This window comes from Trichechus manatus, unplaced genomic scaffold (assembly GCF_000243295.1).
Source record: "Trichechus manatus latirostris isolate Lorelei unplaced genomic scaffold, TriManLat1.0 scaffold00015, whole genome shotgun sequence".
Classification (NCBI taxonomy): domain Eukaryota; kingdom Metazoa; phylum Chordata; class Mammalia; order Sirenia; family Trichechidae; genus Trichechus; species Trichechus manatus.
Window position 1 is genome coordinate 3,974,833 of NW_004443951.1, and position 21,941 is coordinate 3,996,773.

The 21,941-nt window shown below is 36.4% G+C and overlaps 1 protein-coding gene across 9 annotated transcripts in view; it reads right to left on the minus strand.

Annotated features, from left to right (window-relative positions):
- Nucleotides 1-21,941, minus strand: part of OSBPL9 (oxysterol binding protein like 9) — a 177,694-nt gene that overhangs the window by 40,670 nt on the left and 115,083 nt on the right. For 5 of the 9 annotated variants that reach the window (XM_004371744.2, XM_023727081.1, XM_004371749.3 and 2 more), the window contains 4 exons: nucleotides 6,088-6,183; nucleotides 5,730-5,777; nucleotides 4,774-4,803; nucleotides 3,953-4,003 (listed from right to left, as the gene is read on the minus strand). In XM_004371744.2, the coding sequence (XP_004371801.1) occupies nucleotides 3,953-4,003; nucleotides 4,774-4,803; nucleotides 5,730-5,777; nucleotides 6,088-6,183 (225 nt within the window). Of the gene's footprint in view, nucleotides 1-3,952; nucleotides 4,004-4,773; nucleotides 4,804-5,729; nucleotides 5,778-6,087; nucleotides 6,184-18,648; nucleotides 18,675-20,836; nucleotides 21,020-21,252; nucleotides 21,626-21,941 lie in introns of those variants that run through there. The other 4 variants (XM_023727082.1, XM_004371747.2, XM_023727080.1 and 1 more) reach the window with 4 other exon arrangements.

The window sequence follows — 21,941 nt, forward strand, 5'->3', positions numbered from 1 at the left end:
AGGAGTTCCCAATGCCCAGGTCACACCCCATCCCAATTAAACCAGAATGTCTGGGGCTAGCACTTACATGAAATGTCTAGAATAGGCAAATGCACCGAGATGAAAGTTTATTAGTGGTTGTCAGGGCTAGAGAAGGGGGAAGTGGTGAGTTATTGATTAAAGGGTACTGAGTTTCTGTTTGGGGTAATGAAAAAGTTTTGGAAAACAGTGGTGAAGGATGTACAACATTGTGAATGTAATTAATGTCACTGAATTGTACACTTAAAAATAGTTTAAGTGACAAATTTTGTTAGATATATTTTACCACAAAATAAAATAAAAACTCTTGGAGTGGAAGTCAGGCATCAGAATTTTTAGATTCCCAGATGATTCCAATGTTCAGCAGAGTTCAGGGACCAATGCACTAATCATTTAGGCAGGAGGACCTCATAAGCTTTTTGGCATTGCAATTAAAATTAAACAATCAAAAACTGGAAGGTCAAAATGCTATACACAGCATGCTGCCTCTAAGAAGCTAATATCAAATCAGTCCAAAACAAAAAGGGTATCAAATTAGCTATCGTCTTATATCCTTTTGAGGTCTCGGATGGCATTATCTTCCTCAAAGCAGCTGATTCCAGTGTTTTAATTAACCTGCCAGTCAAGAACAGTTCTCCAAAGTGGCTGTAACAATTTATATTCCTATCAGTCATAGATGGAATTTCTCCTATTTTCAACAACACATGATATTGATACTTTAAAATTTAGGCTCTCCCAAATTTTTTTCAATTCAACAAACATTTATTTAGGATTTATTATATGCCTGGTACTAAAAGCATTATAAATACTAATTCGTTTAAGCCTCACAATATCAGTAAGAGACAGGTACTGCTATTATCCCCATTTTACATATGAGGAAACCAAGGCACAGACAGGAGAAATAAACTTGTTCAAGTGGTAGAGCTGGGATTCAAACCCAGGCAGTCAGGCTTCAGAGTCCATGCTTTTGAAGGTTATGCTATGCTGCCTCTCATTAATACTTAAAATTCCTGTATCTTAATCACAGATTAACTGACTAGAATTTCCTAAAGATTAATTCATAAGGATGTTCATCACAGCCCATCGTAAGTGATTAACAACAGAGGTAGCTGAATTAAAAAAATCATACATATAATGAAAATACTAAACCATGCAAGCATTAAAAATTATGTACTATAAAAGTCCATTCATCACAATTCACAATTATTTATCAGGTACCTACTATGTGGCAGGCAATTGTTCTAGGAATTGAAGCTACAGTGGTAAATAAGACAAAGTCCTTATGGAGATCACACCCTAACATATAGGCAGGTAAATAAGCATATATATTATGTAAATCAGGCTAGTGATACAAGGCCATGAAGGAAAAGAAAGGGGGGAGTAGATTATTTTAGATAGAGCAGTCAGGAAAAGTCCCTCCAAAAAGGTGACATGTGGGCAGAAATTTAAATGAGTGGAAAATGCCTTCCAGGTGGAAAGAAAACCAAGTACAAATCCTGAAGCAGAAAAAAGCACGGCCTGTTTGAGAAAAAGAAAACAGGCCAATGTTGTTGGAATGGTGGCATCAATCGAGAGTAGAAGATTAGATGAGAGGGAGAGATGGCACAAATGATGTTAAGTTATGGTAAGTAGCATATATTTCATTCCAAGTGAAGTGGGGAACCATTAGACGAACATGAGCAGGCAAGTGACATGATCTGTTTTACACTTAAATTAGGTTAAAGATACACACAGAGTTCATATAGGATACATATATAATTTGAGGATTGTATTTGCACATAAACAACCTTAACAACAATAAAACTTCCTCCTGGAAAAAATTAAAAAGCCAAACTCCATTTACCTGGTCCAAGTTACCTATTCTGAAGGACCTTGAAATGTCTATTAAACTGGGTAAAACAATTAGGTAGCAAGTACAGATTAAATTATAGAAAATTCTGGAAAAGAGCGTTTGTAATTTGAATTGAAATCCGTTCTAGAGACAGAACACCAAAAATGTTCTTGATGGTGGCTAAAAGATGAGCATTATCTACATAATTTACTACTTTATATTCAAAGGGGCTAGGTTGCCCTGATTTACAACTAATTAAAGTTCTGAATGATTTTTGCAGATCACCCAAGCTGGCCTAAATACGGTATAAACTCTTCTACTTTCCCAATCATCTAAAGAAGGCAATATGAATGTCCTAAAATACCTACTCACAGTAGACACAATACCGTTTACTGGTTACCTATATATAGGTTTTTGGGTAACTGTAGGTACTCCTCCACTCATTTCACAACCAAGAAAAATAAAAACCCATTCATGTCTCCAACCCTATCCTCCCTGTCACGGATTGAACTGTGTCCCCCAAAAGTATCTGTCAACTTGGCTGGGTCATGATTCCCAGTATTGTATGATCGTGTCATCTGATGCGATTTCCTTATGTGTTGTAAACTCTACCACTATGTTGAGGTTATACGTGATCTCCTTATGTGCTGTAAATTCTATCACTGTGATGAGGTTATACTGATGAGGTTTATAAGATTAGATAGTGTCTTAATGCAATCTCTTTTGAGATATAAAAGAGAGAAGTGAGCAGAGACACATGGGAACCTCATACCACCAAGAAAGCAGTGCCGGGAGCAGAGTGTGTCCTTTGGACCTGAGGTTCCTGTGCAGAGAAGCTCCCAGACCAAAGGAAGACTGATGCATCACAAGGACCTTCCTCCAGAGCCAAAAGAGACAGAAAGCCTTCTGCTGGAGCTGATGCCCTGAATTTGGACTTGTAGCCTACTGGACTGAGAGAATAAACTTCTCTTTGCTGAAGTCATCGACTTGTGGTATTTCTGTTAGAGCAGTACCAGATGACTAAGACACTCCCCTTCTGAAGCTTTAGAATATATTCTGATCCTCAGAAGTAGATGAGAAAATTAGATAATTACATAGGAAATCAGGCATAGTGGCCAAGAATACCTAGAAAGACAATCCAAGCCCTGAAGTTCTGACACTAAGTGTAATGTTGAAGCTGGTCTCAAAAGAAAATGATATTGGCTCCTTTAGTTTATAAGCTGAATATCCTTATTATCTAAGCACAAATGGAATGTCCATTATTATCATTAATAATGCTAGATAAAAAGTGTCTATTATTGGGCAAACAAATATATGCAATAGAATAAGTAAAATGGGCCAGTAATTAAAAACACACATGAACAGAATTTCTGAACTTGGCTGCTGAGCCATCCACCCACATCATTCTAGTCACTTGCTAGGAATACAGGGGTACAATCAGGTAGAAGTAATGAAAAGCAAAATTTAATTCTTATTCTCAAACAATAAAATCCTTGTTTCTCAAAACTTAGAGCAATATGTTATCTATTTAGGTTGAATAAACCAAAATTTCTCAGAAAAGCTGATGATTCCCATAAATTTCTGAACCCACAGTAATTCAAAATATATTTTATTTCATAAATAAAAACAGCTATTAAAGTAGTAGTTCATTAACATAATTCAGCTCCAGAAAAAGATCTACAACAAAGAAAATTTTAAAAAACATATCTCTATTATATGCTTCATTATAGGTAAGAAAAAGAACTCTACTAAAACTTAATTCCCTTATTTCCTAAGAAAAATTCTTTTTGTAAAAGGTTTTACAAAATTATATCTTTGTTTCAAGCAGTATTGATAACAGATACAAGGGAAGGAATAGATAAGTCATTCAAACATGCCCACCTCTTTCCCATCCACCACCAGAAATTACCTCATCAAAAACAGGCACATGCAGGTAAGATAACAGCCAAACATAAAACTTGTTCAATAGTACCAGAAACCCCATAATATAGATTACTAGGGAAAGGTAATATATTTCAGAACCGAGTCCTTTGGCTATTGAAGATAAAGGCCATTATAACTTTTATATCTCATTAAATGAAGTCAAAAGTAAAATTTACTTACTTTAGCAATCTGCAGCAGCACAATGCAGTGTTTAATTGATTCTACCATGTTCTAAAAAAAAAAACACACTGATTTTAGAATCTTGCCCCGAATGAAATGGTCACATGATACTAAAGCTTAAAATAGAAAGGTCAGTTCAAATGTATAAATATTAAGTTTATACTAGACAAGAAATACTTAATGGCAAATGACGTTATTCATTAGTAATTCTATGAATTGTTAATAACAAAAAATGGTTAATTTACACTAAGTAACATCTAAACGGGTTTTCAACATTTCAAACAGAAAGGGTTGGGAGTTACGATTGACTTCCAAATTCTCAGATCAATAGCAGCAACTCTGAAATAAATTCATAAGTCTACTCAAGACTTATATGGAAGTATGGAGAGTAAAGGATTGTCAAAATATTTGTAGGTCTGAAATGCTACTTTGCCTGTTTTAATTACTTTTCAAAATACAAATCTCATCAGTAGCCCATTATATAGTGCCAGAAGGTCAGTACATCAGAAAACCTGAATCATAATCTATTTTAATTATAGGAAAGAGAATATACTTTGTGCATGGATGACACCTTTTATCCAAGGAGCTCAAACAGACAAGACTAGAAACAGATAAACGGTACATGAAGTCAATTTCAACTAAAAGGATTAGTCTATTTGTTTAAATTCCTTTGGAAAATAATACAATTCTTAAATACCCTAGTAAAAATGCAAGAAAATTAAAATTGCAATTGTTCTTGTTAATAGTAGCAGCTTAAAATAGAAATAACATTTAATGTACTTCCTAATGCAAAGCCAGAGTTTATTAAACACATAACTTACATTTGTTGTCTCTTTGAGAGTTTCAATTTTCTGTAAAAAATAGTTAAGTTTAAGCAGAAATAATCAGAAACAAAAAAAGTATCATCATTGTTTTTAGTGGTTAGTAATTTAAAGTATTTTACCAAAATGTACTCACTACTGTATGTGGGAGCATTTAAACAAACATTAAATAAAAATTCCAGACATTTTACGGATTAAACCCTCTTAAACAAAATTCATGAGATTCAAGATTTATAAGAATAATTAAAACATTCTTATTCCTTACCTTAAGACAAGTTTTATCTTTTCTATAGATTTCACTGTGATTTAAAAATGCTTATATCTTAGCATCATCTTAACTTTGCTAAGTTGATTAAAAATAACATGGGACTAAATTCCAAAACTAAGAACTGAAGGTGAGCTGAACACAAGTTACTGCTACCACCAATTATAAAAGAGACAAATAAGGAAAAAATAAATGATTACATCAGAAAGTCTAGTCAAAGAGAGCGAAAGAAAAAAGAAGAAAACAATATTTGAACTAAATAACAGTTTCCAAAATCCAACTGGGGGAGGAGGGGAAAGACTATAACTAAAGCAGTATTCATTTTGTTTCCTCATCTGTGGCTTCTGTTTATTCTGAAAATTCTTTACAGTTGGTTTATTAATATCTGAAGTGACCACAGGTAAATTTAATAAAATAACTTTCCACCTTCACCATATGATAACTGAAGAGGAAAGAACTTACTCCTAAGAATTTGACACTAAAATTAAAAAGGGTATATTACATTAAAATTTTGTACATTACCCTTTTCAAACCATAACAGAAATTCACTAGAAAACTCTCCTTGAGGTCTATACAGCAGTACTATTATAACAGGGTCAAACAGTCAAAACACTGAGATCCTTCTGTTATTTCTCCAAAAGACTCTTGGATTTAAAAATGAAAAAGTTAAAACCATGGCCATAAAAGTTACCTTTCTCTGTTCATCATCTCTGCAGTTTTGAAGCTTGTCATCAAAAAGCTATAGAATTTAAAAAAAAAAAAAAAATATTAACATTTGCTAATTTCCAGCGGTGAGCAAATGGGTGTTTGTCACCTTGTTCTCTTTAAAAAAAAAAAAAGTTATAGTATTGAACTACTTTCCTACATGTATACATTTGTTCAATCTTAAACATATTTCTTCCAGGGATGATTTATATGTATTTTCAAGACAATACATATTTTTTCAAGGTATTATATCAACATCAAGTAACTGTTGTTACTCAAAATCAAGCTCAGCAACATTATTTACTCCTGTGTATCAATTCAATATATAAACTAATCTGCCATACCTTTAATTGTTCTATCAAGATTTGTAGATAAGCATCAGCTTCTGTAAGTTTCTTATCAAAGTCCTGGACACTAGGAACAAATCCTGAATCCAAACCCTAGAAAAAAAAAGAAAAACTGCAATAAATCTAGCAGTATCCAAGCAATATTTAATAGTACACAAAATTCCTCATACATGAAGACATTTCAATTTGTAAAATGGAAATAATACTTGTACGCAAATAGGTCTACTTAAGTGATCTAAATTCTCCAAGAATCTCCCTCATCAACTTCTAGCAGTACTCTCTTCTCATCATTTTTAGGTGTTGCTGCTCAAATTCGGATTTACCCTGCTTTTCAAATTCACTTTGTTCTCTCCCAAAAGCCCTAAAAGGATGTCAATCACCTCCAGGGCAACAGTAATTTAGCTAAAGGAATATACAGTATTATATACAAAACCTAGATTACCTCTTCTTTTCTCTCTACTTGTTTCACTTGTTCCTCCAGTCCCTTAATTTTAATTTCACAGTCTCACTATTCAGTTCTCCTTTTCCCTAACGTACACCATCAGTTCTGAAGTTTTCTTCCCTCCTTCTCTATTAGGGAAAGAAACAAAAAAGAAGGGAAGGGGGAAAAGGGGACTTGAAATTCTCACCTCTTCTATGAAGATGCCCCTCTCCAAGTGAAAGTGACAATACTTCTCTTAATCAGCTTCCTGACTCAGTCTCACCCTTGGCATGAATGCTATACTCTGGACATGGTGTGAGTGTTCATTTATTTAGAGGGCTCGTGTATTTCTCAGTTTAACAGTCCAGCATTTGCATGTCCTACTATTTTGTACACTTAAAAATTTAAGCTTCAAGAACACAGGATTCCTATATTTTAACTTTACCCAAAAGAAATGTTTGAGTTCTTAATTATCTCTGACTCAAAAACACACACCATGGGTAAAAAAGACAAAATACATGCAGAACAGAAAAAAGACTACCAACCTGCCATATCTGCCTGCCCAGTTATCATGCAGTTGAGCAGGAGAATAAGCGTCCGGAAATGCTAAAGTCACAATCCCAACCTAAACACAACTCTCTGTGCTAAATGGGTGAAATACAGTGGTTCAACATACCCACCTCAAACTTGACCTTCACTTGCCACTGTCTTTGTCCAAAGTATGCTGATCAATTTCACATTCTCCATTTAAGTAAACTGAAGCCAAACTTCATTTCATATTATATCTACACCTCATCTTTGCAAAACATTTTATCATTTTTAAAACACTTTCACATCCATTACTTCAAAACACCAAATTAAGACAGTATGGTATTACAAAAACAATGGGTTGGCCAACCTAGTTACTAATTCCAGCTCAGCCACTAACAAGCTGTATCACCGTGAACAAGATACAAAATGGCTCTCTAAGCTTCTGTTTTCTTACCTGCCAAATACTGGTGTTCTCCTTCTACTACTATTAGTACTGCAGCTACCACCTCTACTAAAGACTATTATTACTAACACTATTACTACTATTACTACTGTTACTTTTCCCAAAATAAAATTCAAATTCTCAATCAAAACATTAAAAACCTAAGTCCTATTAAGTTCACGGGGAAAATCAACTTACCTTGTAATTTTTTTTCCCCCAAATTCAAAGGTGATAAAGCTAAAGCTGCCTAGGCGTGTGTGTGTGTGTGTGTCTGTGTGTGTGTCTGTGTGTCTGTGTGTGTGTGTCTGTGTCTGTGTCTGTCTGCCTGTCTGTCTTAATATACATGTTGAAATGAGTATTGAAAGCCCCTCCTAATGATCAATGTCATGTATAAAAACAAAGTTTAAAAAAGAAAAATCATAGTAAATAATGTATGGAAAATGTGGACATATTTATAAAATTGTGGTTAAACATCTTCATTTTTAAAAATAACCCAAAGAGCTTCCTATTAGAAACATTTAATACGTATAGAGTATGATGATGAAAAATGTAGAAAAGATAAACACATTTCAGAGATATGACAGCACTGTACTATGAAAGGAGCCCTAGTGGCACGATGGTTAAGAGCTTGTCTGATAACCGAAAGATCAGCAGTTCGAATCCACTAGCCGCTCCTTGGAAACCCTATAGGGCAGTTCTACTCTGTCCTATAGGGTCACTATGAGTCAGAATCAACTTGATGGCAACCGGTTTTAGTTTGGTACTATGAAAGAAGGAAGTGATTTCTTTCCATGCTACTGTACCACAGAAAAATTACAAGGACTGCTTGGCTTGGTTTTTTAGTTTTGTTTCACAGAGCAATATAACACAATTATCAAAAACTTAACTATCAAGTTAACCGCAACTAAATACACTGTTCTTGCTAAATATTAAAAAGGGCAATGACATATTCATAAATGAACAAAAGGTGAAGTATCTAAGTCGGGGGAAAAAGTGATCTCTAATTTAATTTTCCCTCTTCTGAATACATTCAGAATGACCACTATAAAAAATCTAATTAACGTATCTCTTTGAATAAATCACTATCCAATTAAAAATCTTCCAGTAAATAATGGGAAACAAATTTAAATGACTGAGATCTTAAACCCACCTGAATTAACTCTTCAAAAAGCAGCCCTTTAATGTTGCTGTAATCTCATGTCTGCCTCTAGGCAGTCTTCCACAACATTCCTTACAATTAAAATAAACTTCACACTTTACATCATCCAAGTCAAAGATCTACTAACCAATCCATCCTTCTTTAGGTAATTTATACTGGGAGTTTTATAATGACAGTTATCAGCTTAAAATCTCAGCAACTGGCCTGACGTCTTGCACAGTAATCCACAAATCTTTGGTGTACTTAAAAAGAAAATCTACGCATATAGTTGTTCCAGTTGCAATCAATAATAGAGCATGTACAAATTTATCAATAACACAGATAAGCAGTCAACAGTAATTAAACTGTTTTCTCAACTAAGAATGATGCACTACGAGAAAGTACCACAAGTGTCACTATATACTGTGACTTATAATAACATGGAATCTAAGTCACCTAGTCCAACTTACCAGTAACAGAAGTTACTATTAACATCTTTGAAAGTCATCCAGTCTTTGCTTGAATACCTCAAGAAATGAGGAACTCATTACCTTCTAATGTAGACTATTTTATAAAAATTCACTTAAAGTCATAATTGTTCCTCTTTCTATTTAACATTTAGAATATTAATGCGCTACACTTACTCATATGGGTCATTTTTAAAGGAGTTTTATTTTAAAACAGATCATAAAAATAGAGTAGAGGAAGAGTGGTCTGTCTTCCTTTGAAAAGAAGTAAGGGAACCGAGCAGGCCCTTTAAGACGCAGTTGACTTCACACTTCTTACAATGACATCTTACACTAGCCCTCGAGACCAAGTAGGTTAGGAGTCAAGTAGATATACATTTTAGCACTCTTTACTTCCTCTATTTAACATTTACCACATTTTGTCATAATTACTTAATCGACTGACTTCTTTGAAGAATTATAAACTCCATGGGGGCAAGAACTGTGCCATTCATTAATCATTATACCCCAGGACTAGCTCAGTGCTGAATGAATACATGTGGCACTGGCTGAAGCGTGTAGCAACGGCTGGTACCACGATACCAGTCTTCCCAACGATTTCTCCCTATACGTGTCTTTCCTTTCTGTTCTTTTTCCATCCCTTTCTCAACTACTCCCTCATTCCTTTTCTTCTTTTTTCCTTTTGTCCATGTCCTTCAGTAGCAACTGAAGGGATTATGCTGCACTTTTCTGTCCGGACCAAAGAGGTTGCTCTCCTTAATTTACTATGTTGATGAGCCATAGTTCTAAACTTTGATGATTTTTGTATGAATTCATTTAAAGTTTAAATTAAACACAATTATTATGGAGAAGGAAACCTTGGTGGTGTAGTGGTTAAGAGCTATGACTGTTAAACAAAAGGTCAGCAGTTCGAATCTACCAGGTGCTCCTTGGAAACTCCATGAGGCAGTTCTACTCTGTCCCATAGGGTCACTATAAGTCAAAATCAACTCGATGGCAATGGGTATTATAGAGAAATAAAGACAAAATCATCTGTGATGTAATAAATTAAATGAGAAGAAACTCAACAGAAATTAAACCTCAACCTAACCATTAAAATTAGATATCTATGCAAAGGAAAAATATCACTATGTGGCACATATGCTAAAAACAAAATAGTCTCCAGTTTTCAAAAGTATTTTGCTATAGAAAGAAAGCTAAAGTAGATACATAAAGTTAAGAAGAGTAACAGATGATTCTATTTGACAGCCAGGATCTATGTATCCAGTTTAAAACATGTATATGTACATACAGACAGATCTGGCCCATTTTAAGGGAGAATTTCTAAAATAATACCTTAACTGGTAGAAAAATATCAAACTGCCTCAAAAACTGTGTTTATCAGTACTTCCTACCCTCCTTCAAATACTTATGTTGAGTAGCACTGCTTTTCTCAGAAGGCACTTCAAAGCTTACAGATGTCAGTGAAATTAAATCAATTCCTATTAATGACTTTAGACAGGACATTAAACATTATTTTTACTTTACACATAACCAAAGGCTTCACCCTCGTTAAAAAGAAGAATATTACAAGGAAAGTTCTTAAAACTGTCTGAAGTACACCGACTTTTAGTTGCTTTGGAGAGACACTCCCTTAGGTGAAACAGCACAGGAATCAATTTTTGAGGCAGTGTACAGTAAGAGCTTTTAAATTCCTGCTGCTAGAGGAAGGATAATGAATAGTGCGGGTAAAGGTGGCCAAAGCTGGCTGGAGGTCTTCTAGAGGTCAGAATCAGGAAATTTTAAGAAATATATGGGTGACTTAAAGAATTGAGGAAAATAATGTAGAATACGAAAGGCTATGGCTGAGTAATAACACTGTAAAAAAAGATTCACAAATGAGTATTTTCATATCAAATTTTATTTTACGGTGAAAACTTAAAGGACTAAGTAACCTATATTCAGTGTTTTTTAATACAGTACAAAATAGTCTGCAATGAAATATGTTGCAAAAAGAGAAAAAGAAAGCATATTGTATATAAATAAATTATTTCATGTAAGTCTCATAGATAAGTTCAGAATAACAACAGGGTAAGTTATCAGTAGAACTGTAAAACAGAGAGTAACAGCTTTAAAATTTAACAAACGGAAAACACCAAAGAGAGCAAGCCTTCTAATGAAAAATAAATAGCATGAATCTGACAAAAGTAGATGATTAAAAGAAAAAATTTGTAAAACACATACCCTAAAATTAAAGCAATGAAAATGTTACAGAAAAGTCATCTTGATTAAAATATGAATGTACTTGGAAAGTTTATGTTCACAATTAGCAATTTGAGATGACATGCATCACAGATAAGCTTTCATCCAATGAAAGAAGTAGAGGGCATACTTACAATTGAATCACTTACAATTATTTTTGAAAATTCAAGAACTGGAGAGATACCAGAAGACTGGAAAAAAGCAAGGGTGGTACTGATCTTCCATAAAGGTAAGGAAAAGAGAGAATAGAAAGTTACCATGCTGTGAGTCTGACATCAATAATTAAATAAAGGAATAATAAGAGAAAAAAAAAATCTGTAACTATATAGAAGAAAAGTAGGTACATGAGCAGCAAGTAGCAGGCTTAAAAAAAAAAAGAAAGAAAAAAGAAAAAACTTAATGGCCGTTCTGTTCCTTAGAAATTTAAGTTAGCAAATTAAGTTTTTTATAGAAATGACACCATTTTATCTCCCTATCAAACGACTTAAAGTTGGGTTAATGGTGAAAAAGTGTATTAAAGAAACCTGAAATAATAAGATCATGACATTATGTGAGGTATATGAATCTGTGATTCTCTTGGATTACTGAAAATTTGGAAACCTTTTACAATCCCTATTGTCCTTCTGGTTTATCTACTTCAGTCAAGGGAAGAACAGGACTTAGCTGTACAGAAAAGCTGTGAGGGTAAGACTTTCTACCAATTTTTAATCCTAAAAAATAATTAACCAAAGTGAAGATTATCATTTCAAAAATGTCCATAAAATCGAGACTATTATTAAATCCTTTCCCCCACTTCAGGAAGGTTTTTCCATTTAAATCAATGACCTGATAAATCTAAGGCCCAAATTAGGTTCTCTTTTAAGTATTCCACTAGACACTGTAAGTTTTCTCATTTCATCATCACAACATAGTAAGGTAGATAGATAGATAGTAATCCTATTTTATAAGTGCTTACTCAGATCATCCAGCTGGGATTGGCTTTTGTTTTTTAACTGGGATTCCAACCCAGTCCTCTGACTTCAAATCCATTACACCTTTCTATTAAACCACGATGATATTTGAAAAGAGTTCATGGCATAAGGATACTAAAAAGTAATCTAAAAATTATCTGAAGGGGCTTGACACAGTGAAAATGAGCACAAGCTTTTAGTCAGACTGATCTAGTTTTAAATTCTGAATCTATAACTTGCTACCTAATTATGTGTGTGATGTGGCCAAGAAACATGCTCCACCTCCATTTTCTCATCTATAAGTGGGTATAATAATAAACCACTCAAGTTTGTTGGATAGATGAAATACCATAATGTAAAGTAACACAATGGTAGTGTTTTACTTCCCCTTTAAAATTTGGAACCTTAGATAATCAGGATTCACCACTGTATCTCCAGTCCCGACACAGAGCCTAACATATAGAAGGCACTCAATGAGTGTTTGACTTAATAATAATAAAAAAAAAAAGAATAAATAACTGGGCAATACTATAAACCACATGCAATCTTAATATAGATGTACAGTCAAGAAAATGAGAAAAGCCTAAGTTAAACTGTATTTAACATCCCTTTAAAAAAGGAAAACGAACAGTAAATTAATGAACTCTGATGAAGAAAGTATCAGTTTAAAAAGGTCTTAACAACAGATAAAAGAAATGGTGAAACGTAGTTTGAAAAACAGATCAGAAAAAAACTCCAGTATGAGATATTCAGAGAAGTGTTGGGTACTTATACCTGAACCACAAAAGGTAAACCGTACTTATTTATTACCTTGGTAACAAAGAGTCAAGCAATATAAAGCAAGCTTTTTTTTTCCATTAAAAAATCTGATCTTTGAACATACATTAGGTCTTTGAAAAAAAGAATTGCTTTTATCTTTAAATTAACAAAGAAAATAATTTATACATAATATTAAGTTCAATTTTAAAAAGAAATGCCACAAAACCATAGGAAATGCTCACATGTATTTGTGAAAGAAATTTGTTTGTTTTGCCAAACATGAATCGGGTACAGACAGTGTCAAAATTCATGAACTTTAATAATAGCTCTTAGCACAAGTGCTTATTCTTCATCTGATACGGACATTCTTATGTAATCATTTGACTCACAGAACAAAACACTATCATTGCTTCCGTAAAGTGATTTGGTTACTTGAACAACTGCACAGTAAAGGTTTGTGATTTTGTACCATTTTCTCTATTTAAATCTTTGATAGCTTGTCTTTCAAAAAAACTCTCCCAATTTATTCAATAAAGTCGTATTAAAAAGTTACTGTCAAAACTAAAAGCTGTAACGATTATGGGTGATGGTTGTGCAATATGACTAATGTAATTGATATCACTAAATTGTATACCTGAAAAAGGCTGAACTGGCACATGTTGTGTTATATATATTTTTACAACAATTAAAAAAAAAATAAAACTCAGATATCCTAGTATGCCTGGGACAGTCCCTGTTTATGCCTGTCATCCCAGCAAAATTATTACAAGCAGCCTCCTTCACTCTCAAAAGTGCCCCAGTTTGGACAATAAGTTATATAGTCATCCTCTCTATAATGAATATAACTAGCATTTTTAAGATATAAATGTCACCAAACGCATACAAAATTGCCTGAAGTTTCAGAAATACAGCAAATAACTATTTTTAAAAAATAACAAAATCTAAAGTGAAGCATGAGTTTACAAGCTCTGAATTCAGAAAGCAAACTACAATAAAATACCAGAATTCAATTCAATTAACATTATTGAGTGCTTACCTTATGCTAGATAAGTAGAAACATAAAGTTGTACTTTTAAAGTTATTTTATTCATACACACACACACACACACACACACACCTGAAATAAAATTTAACATGATGGGGAGTAGGACTGAGGAAAGGGGACATTTGAGACAGGGACTCTTATTTTTTTACTTTATACATTAATGTTATTTGACTTTTTACTGCGCTTCTTTTACAATTTAAATACAAAAGCTTTAAGTGAAAAGTGTTCAGAAACTGTGCAGGCTATAAACATTTTTCAAAAATTTTAGACGTGTATTGGCAAGCAAAGTCATTAACATTTTTCTTTAAAATTATCTACGAAATCCTAAATTGTCTTAAAAGAGTAAACTTGGTAATGGTGAAACTGCTCAGATACACCTTTCTAAGCCAAATAAAATTCAGCAAAACAAATTTATAACAACATTTTAAGGTAAAGCACAGAGTAACAAAAGAGCACTAATACTTAGCAATCACCACTCTACTAGAATAAACGAAATGCTAAGAAAAATGGCCAGTAAAACAAAGTAGAATACCTACAGTTTTTTTTCCACATACTTCTGCCAACAACATGATCATGACTCAACATTCAGAAAACAAACCCATAAAGAACAAAAACACCTACCACATCACCTAACAAAGCACTGTTTGACCATGTGGTATTGGCAATCACCCAAGCTTTTCTTCTGAGGCACTAGTTGGTCAGCCTGCTGGCAATATCTTTCTTAAAAGCCAGAGGTTAAGTGGTTCCATGATCTAAATAAACTAAGTGGCTTACTAGTATAATATGAAAAAATTACATTCTTCCCCTCCCCAATCTCAGATTACTGTCTACCATTCAGTTTAACAGCACCTCAGAGAGCAAAAAGTCTCACCATTTTTAAGGATCCACCAAAAACAAAAGTTTTAAGTTCCTTGGAAATTTACTATATTACTAGGAGAAATTCACATTAAACACATGAATTCTTAAACAGTACTTCAGTGGTTTAAGCTTTTTAAAATAACTGCAAAATTCTCATAGAAGACTTTCCAGAATATTGGTTGAGATTTTGATTATAAAATGTTTTCAAAAACAAAACCTGATATATTCATCCAATAAGACTGGATCTCTCCCTATTGCAAAATGTAACACTTAAAATGACAAACAATGCCCAAGGGGAGTTGGATGATAAACTAGTCAGGCCAATAAATAATCAATACTAAAAGGCTTGTATCGCACACAAAACAACCAAAAAACCTCTGAACTGAAAACAAAAAATTCCACAATTGGTTCGGCATTTACCCCTTAGAAATTCTATACGCCAGAGTTTTTCTGTATATTTGATTTTAGCTGCCGGTGCATGTCAATTTAAACAGAAGAAAACAGGTTTAGTTTTTGTTGAAGTTGCTAAAAAGCATAATACAAAATTACCCTGATTTAGTTTTATTTTATCAGAAATCTACCAAGACGATCTAAAGTATAAAGAGAGAGGACACGACTTTGCTTTGTTCACTACTGTATCTCCCAGGATAGTGCTTGGTTTACAGTAGGTACTCAATACAAATTTTGTAATGAATTAAGGAATTCTGCACTGTGCCTACCTGTTAGCATTTAAACATAAAAAGTAATCAAAGAACTAGAAGTTACTGCAGATTATAAATGACAGTATTCATGAAAAAATCATAAGTAACTCATTTAGTTATTATAAAGGATTTATTATATTACAGGGTTTTTTCCTACAGCATACATGTTTTTTAAGGCTAAGTTTCCAAGAAAAAGAGAGAAAGTGAATAACGAGAAAAACACTGAAATAAATGGTAGTCGATCTTCAGAAAACAAAATCTAGCAATGACAACTGACCAGTCCCTCTAAAAATTCATTCTGTCATGCCAAGTCTTATCATGAGCACATTTTTACACGTACTACTCTGGGCCTTAGAATGTGGTGTTACAACAATTTATTCACTGGGCATCTCCTATGACTATGACACTGTGCTGGATGCTTTGGAGACACCCAAATGAAGCCAGTATAGACCGTGCTTCAAATCTATTAGAGATAAACATCTGTCTCCAAATAACTGATTCGACATGGTAAAATAAGTATTACGAGAAAGGTAGTAAGAGACTCAAAGGAGAAAGTCATGAGGATGTGAAAAGTTTCACAGAGGTAACATCTGAGAGTGCAGAATTTGGACAGAGATGGGGAAGGGGAGAATACTGCAGTAGTGAGCCCTAGAAGGAAACAGCATAATCATGTAGGATGTTTAAACTTTTCTTTTATGAGGTGACTACAAATGAGGGCAGGGTTATGGAAACTAACAAGGGATGCTAATGTACTCAGGAATTAGGGAAGGCAGGAAGCCTTTACCACCCCAAGCCTGAAGGGGCAAGGAAAGAAACAATCTCAAGCTCTGGCCATAGAAAAGGAGGAGCTACCCAACAGACATGGTAGTTGTAGAGACACAGCCACTGCCAGAATTGCACCAAAGCCGGAAAGGAGCAGGAGGAATAAATACCCCCCAAAATTTCTCTTCCCTTCCATCTCCTGCTGCTGCTTTCCATTGGCTAAATACAACCAGAAGCCATAGGACAAAGGATCCCATGTGACCCAGGCTGCAGAGGTCTGTCTCCTGGGCCACAGAGCAGAGAAGGGCAGAGAATCAATAGGCAGAAAAATGGAGAACCAGAAAAGGCACATTCCCAGACTGAGAGACTAGTATAAGCACAAAGAGAGGCTGAAAAGCACAAGGATCAAATGGGAAACAATATTCTCTTACAGAAACATGCAAGATGATATTTTTCAGATCCATGTGCTGAATCTGAAAGTAAATCAAAATTAGTGGCTGAACTAAAAAAAGGACTGGGGCTTGGGGAGTGGGGTGAGCAATGGATAGAGAATGACTTCACCAGAGCAGCATCCTGGTTCTCTTTGGGAGATAACAGAATAATTCTAGTTATTCTAATCTCTAGCTGTGTTATCCTGAGCAAGTCACTTTGCTTCACTTTGTTTCCTCCACTACAAAAGACAGAGGCTGAAGTAGAACTTTAAGATACTTCCAACTTCTAGGATTCTGTGAAACCAATACTTCCAGGTAAATAGCCCATTCTCATCAGGTGAGTAAATACCTCACTATACTGGAAAAACCTGGAGTCTACTTATTCACCTTTGAAAAAAATTAATTTCATTTAAATAAATACACAACAAGAAAACTTAGGTTCCAACTGCACCCAGGTCCTCCAGAGGTATGACAAAGAATGCTAAAACACAAGCAAAGCTTTATCACTTAGTGTAACCTTGAAATTGAGTAAGAAAGACTAATGAAACCAGATTTAAAAACATGCTCTGGAATGCAGAGAATGCAAAGAAACAACAGAGTAAGCATTGTAACTTGGTTGAGGTGGCATATTTTGGAAGAAAACAAAATGAGTGGCTTAGTCAATATAGTAAAGAAACAAAGTTCTTAAAGTGTCTCTGGAAAGAAATGAACTTCCATGTCAGAAGGAATACAGTTCTATTATTCATCTAGCTACCTAGCTTGCGTGTACATGTGCACACACAGACACAACCACTACCATTCACTCATGACACAAATGTTTACTGAATATCTATTATGTGCCAGATATACCATCATATTCAAAGGACATTTTTAAGGACATTAGAGAAAACAGCAAATCAGCTCAAATTTCACCCCTTCCAAAAACTTCTCTAGCCAGCAACATGCTATTTTTCCTATGACACTAACAGTACCACAGAACCAATTTATGCAGAGAAAGAACTGACTCAATGGCAACGGGTTTTTTTGTTTAGTACTATTAATATTCTTTCAACTATGTTAGAGATTATATGGATTTGAGAGTAGTTACCTGGAAATCTGCCCACCACTTATAACACTGTTTCTAAACATTTTCTCCAATCCCCTCTCATTTCTGATAGCAACCAGTGAGTTTGGTGGCCTAGGGAATATTTCCAACTCTCAGGGATAAACCTAACTCCAGCACAAATAAGACAAAGGTTTCACACTTAAGACATCATTAAGTCACCATTTTGATCATATAACAAGCATTCGTTGAACACCTACCATGTGCCAGGCGATGGACTAGTGATACAAAGTTGAGCAAGAACCCTATGATCTCTAGGAAGTTAGAGCCTAATCCAAGAATCAGATGTGTGAACAAAAATGTGTAACACAACCTAACCAGGGCTATAATACAGAGATATGAACAAAGTGTCGTAGTAACACGCAAAGGACAAGAGTAACTCTAACTCGCTGTGTGTGGAGGATGGAAGACAGCATAGAAAAGGTAATATACCAGCTTTGTGTTAAGGAAGAACTGAAGATTCATCATCTGAGGTATAGTAGGGTAATCCTAAACAGAGGGAAAAGGCTATGAAAGGACAAAGAATTATAAGAGGCCACATTGTTGTTAGGTGCCATCAAGTCAATTCTGACTCACAGTGACCCTATGTACAACAGAATGAAACACTGCCTGGTTCTGTGCCATGCTCACAATCATTGTCATGCCTGAGCCCATTGTTGCAGCCACCGTGTCAATCCATCTCATTGGGGGTCTTCCTCTTTTTCACTTACCCTGTACTTTACCAAGCATGATGTCCTTCTCCAGGGACTGATCCCTCCTGATACCATGTCCAAAGTATGTGAGATGTAGTCTCGCCATCCTTGCTTCTAAGGAGCTTTCTGGTTGTACTTCTTCCAAGACAGATTTGTTTGCTGTTTTGGCAGTCCATGGTATATTCAATATTCTTTGCCAACACCACATTCAAAGGCGTCAATTCTTCTTTGGTCTTCCTTATTCACTGTTCAGGTTTCGCACATATATGAGGCGATTGAAAACACCATTGCTTGGGTCAGGCGCACCTTAGTCTTCAAGGTGACATCTTTGCTTTTCAACATTTTAAAGAGATGCCATGAGAGGCCATGGCATGTTCTAAATGAGAAATAGTTCACAGTGCTAGAGTGGACGCCTTGGGTGGAGCTCCTGGAGCTGAGTCCAGACTCCAGAGACACAAAGTAGGACCAGATTGTGCGTCTTAAAGGACATGTCAGGCAGCTGTACTTTGGCAAGGGAGGACCCTCCAAACAGATTTTTAAGCATGAGAGTAAGTCGGTAGGATTTGTTTTTTGGATTATAAGCATGGCTAAAGGGAGTCCAGTGACAGGGAGACTAGTTAGAAGATTTTTGCAAAAGTCTAGGTGAGGGATGTGGAGAGTCAACATCTCCCAAGGGACAGCCTAGAATTTGCTTTCCAGAATAAAAGAACACAGTGGTATCACAATGTTTTCTCCTACCTGAATCATACATTTTGAACGAAATTCCCCACTGATCTTCGTATCAGCTGGGGATGAATTAGGGATGGCCCAGTGGTTAGATTATTACCAAATAAAATCTTTTCATATTAAAAAAAAGAAAAATAATACCATCTAGAACTTGAGAAATACCAAAATGGATGTGACCAATAGCCTTTGAAACCTAGTATTTATTGAAAAGGACTTCAAGTACAATGTCATCTTTGTCAAAACCAAACTCAGAACACTTATGGAAACAGATCCGGCTTCTCTGGTATCTCTTTCTTGTTTCCCATCCTAAGCGCTCACACTAAACATCTGTTTTTTAGTGATATATACCTTTCCTAGACTTCGAAAAGTAAGGTATTTTTATTTAAGTTGTTCCCTGCTGGGCTACACAGAATGAGATGCTAACACTATTCATCAAAGGTTTCATCAGCTACTCTGTTTAATATAGGCAATGCTCTGAGAGATGATTCATAGCTAACTGCACGAGAATCTTCAGTTTTAACGTTCACTACAAAAGCTCTTAAAACTGCAACTACTACTATTCTAAGGTTCCTCCCTAGTGTCTCCACTGAGAAACTAGGAGATAATTACTTGATTTGTTTTTAATTTCCTGAATACAGCTAAAAGCAAGTAGCTTAAAGACCATAAACAAGCAAAACTAAACGTCACCTTAAACTAGCAAAAGTATTCTTGTTTAACACATTTCTCAAACACTCATAAAAATACTTGGGTAGTATGAAAGCCAACAAAAAGTGCATGAAGACATAAATATGGTTCCTGATCTGTTCATTATACTCAAATTTCCACACCTAAGCTGAGCCAAGAACCTAAACCTTTCCCTTCAGTTGTTATGTAAACCCATAAAATTATTCCAAAGTTCTCAATACTTTTGCATACGCTACCCAAAAGGCATAAAACCATCTCCCCCCGCCCCCCCTCACACACATATAATAACATCCACAGTTATTTCACACAAAAATACAGGGCCAGCCAAGAACACAGTGCCAAAAATAAAAACAAAAAAATGTTTGGCCTGCAACTGGAGATTCTATTAATGGGCAACTGGTCAAAATCAAGCGTCCACATTAAGAAAAAGCTTAACTTTTTGTGTTTAAATAATATTCTGAAACAGTTTTCGAAAGGAAAAAATAGTTTTACAAAAATGAATCCAGCAATTAAAGAGATTCACTTCAAAGCCTGGCTTGGTAGCGAAGGCCCTCTCGCTGGAACAGAAGGCCCCCACCCTCAGCTTCCAACCCTTCTCGGCCGAAGAAGTGAGAGCTCCCCGAGGAGAGGGGCCCCGGGCGGCCAAGGCTTCCAACACATCCCAGAGGGCGGCGGGAGGGAGGCAGGGAGCAGAGCGACATTCGCGCCCACGGCCTGACCCCGGGTAAGCAGCAGGGACCCCGGGGACTCAGGGGTTGGGGCCGGCCCCTCTCCCAGACCCTCAGGGTCTACTCACTCCACAAGTTGCCAGCAAGAAAGCCATTCGCCAGGGCCCCCGCCCTCTCTGTGCCTCCAGGGGAGGGAGCCGGGGGCTGCTCCCGAGCACCCCTTTTTCTCCCCCCTCGACCGGATCCTCTGCTGCGGCGTAGTCGGTCCAGCCTAAGGTTCAGCCCTTCCCCCGAGACACCCCCTTCACCCCTACCCCTATCCCTCCCCAGCCCAGTCCTAGGGGCCGCCCCGATTGGCTGGCCCTGCCGGCTCCTGGCAAAGAGACCCCTGGCGATTGGCCATGGGTCACCTGCTGTAAGGGAGGTGAGTGGCTGACGATTGGCGGTTGGGAGGAGAGGCAGGAGGGAGCCAGCTTGAAGAGGAGAGGGCCCGCTCCCAAACCGGACCCCAGGGGACTGACTCCTAGCAGGGGCCAGGGCTCACCTTGCGGGTAGGGGGCTGGCGCCGGGCGCCTGCGCCAGGATCTACTCCTCGGGACACGCCGCCGCCGCCGCCCCGCCGCGCCAGCCTCGCAGCGCCGGCACTGCCGCCAGGAATGGGAGATTGTTATTCGGGGGAGCTCAGCTTAGCAGTGGGGCTCCAGTCCCGCATATTCCCATTGGGTGGCGACTGGAGAAGATCCCGGTCACAGACATAAAACGCACACCTACACACACCGGCTTCTAGCTGGCCATCACCAATATTTTTGCAACTGTGGAGCCTGGGCCCGGAAGTTTCATCTTGAAAACTGATTTTGCTTACTTCCTGAAAGTTGTTTGTGTCGCGTTGGGGGAAGGAGAGGGGGTGAGGAAAGGACACTATATCATAAACAAAAGCTTGGGGGCATATGTTTTATATTATTAATCCGGTGAGACATCGTGGGCCTGTTGTTGTGCTGCAGCCCCATAAAGAAGGTAGGTGGCTTGTGAAGATGCTTCACAAATGGCATAATTTCAAATTAGATAAAAAGTAAGGACTTAACTGAAGGACTAATGGACCACAGCTACCAAGGCCTCCATCAGACTGAGTACAGCTAGATGGTGCCCGGCTACCACCAATGACTGCTCTGACTGGGATCACAACAGAGGGTTCTGGACAGAGCTGGAGAAGGATGTAGAACATAATTCTAACTC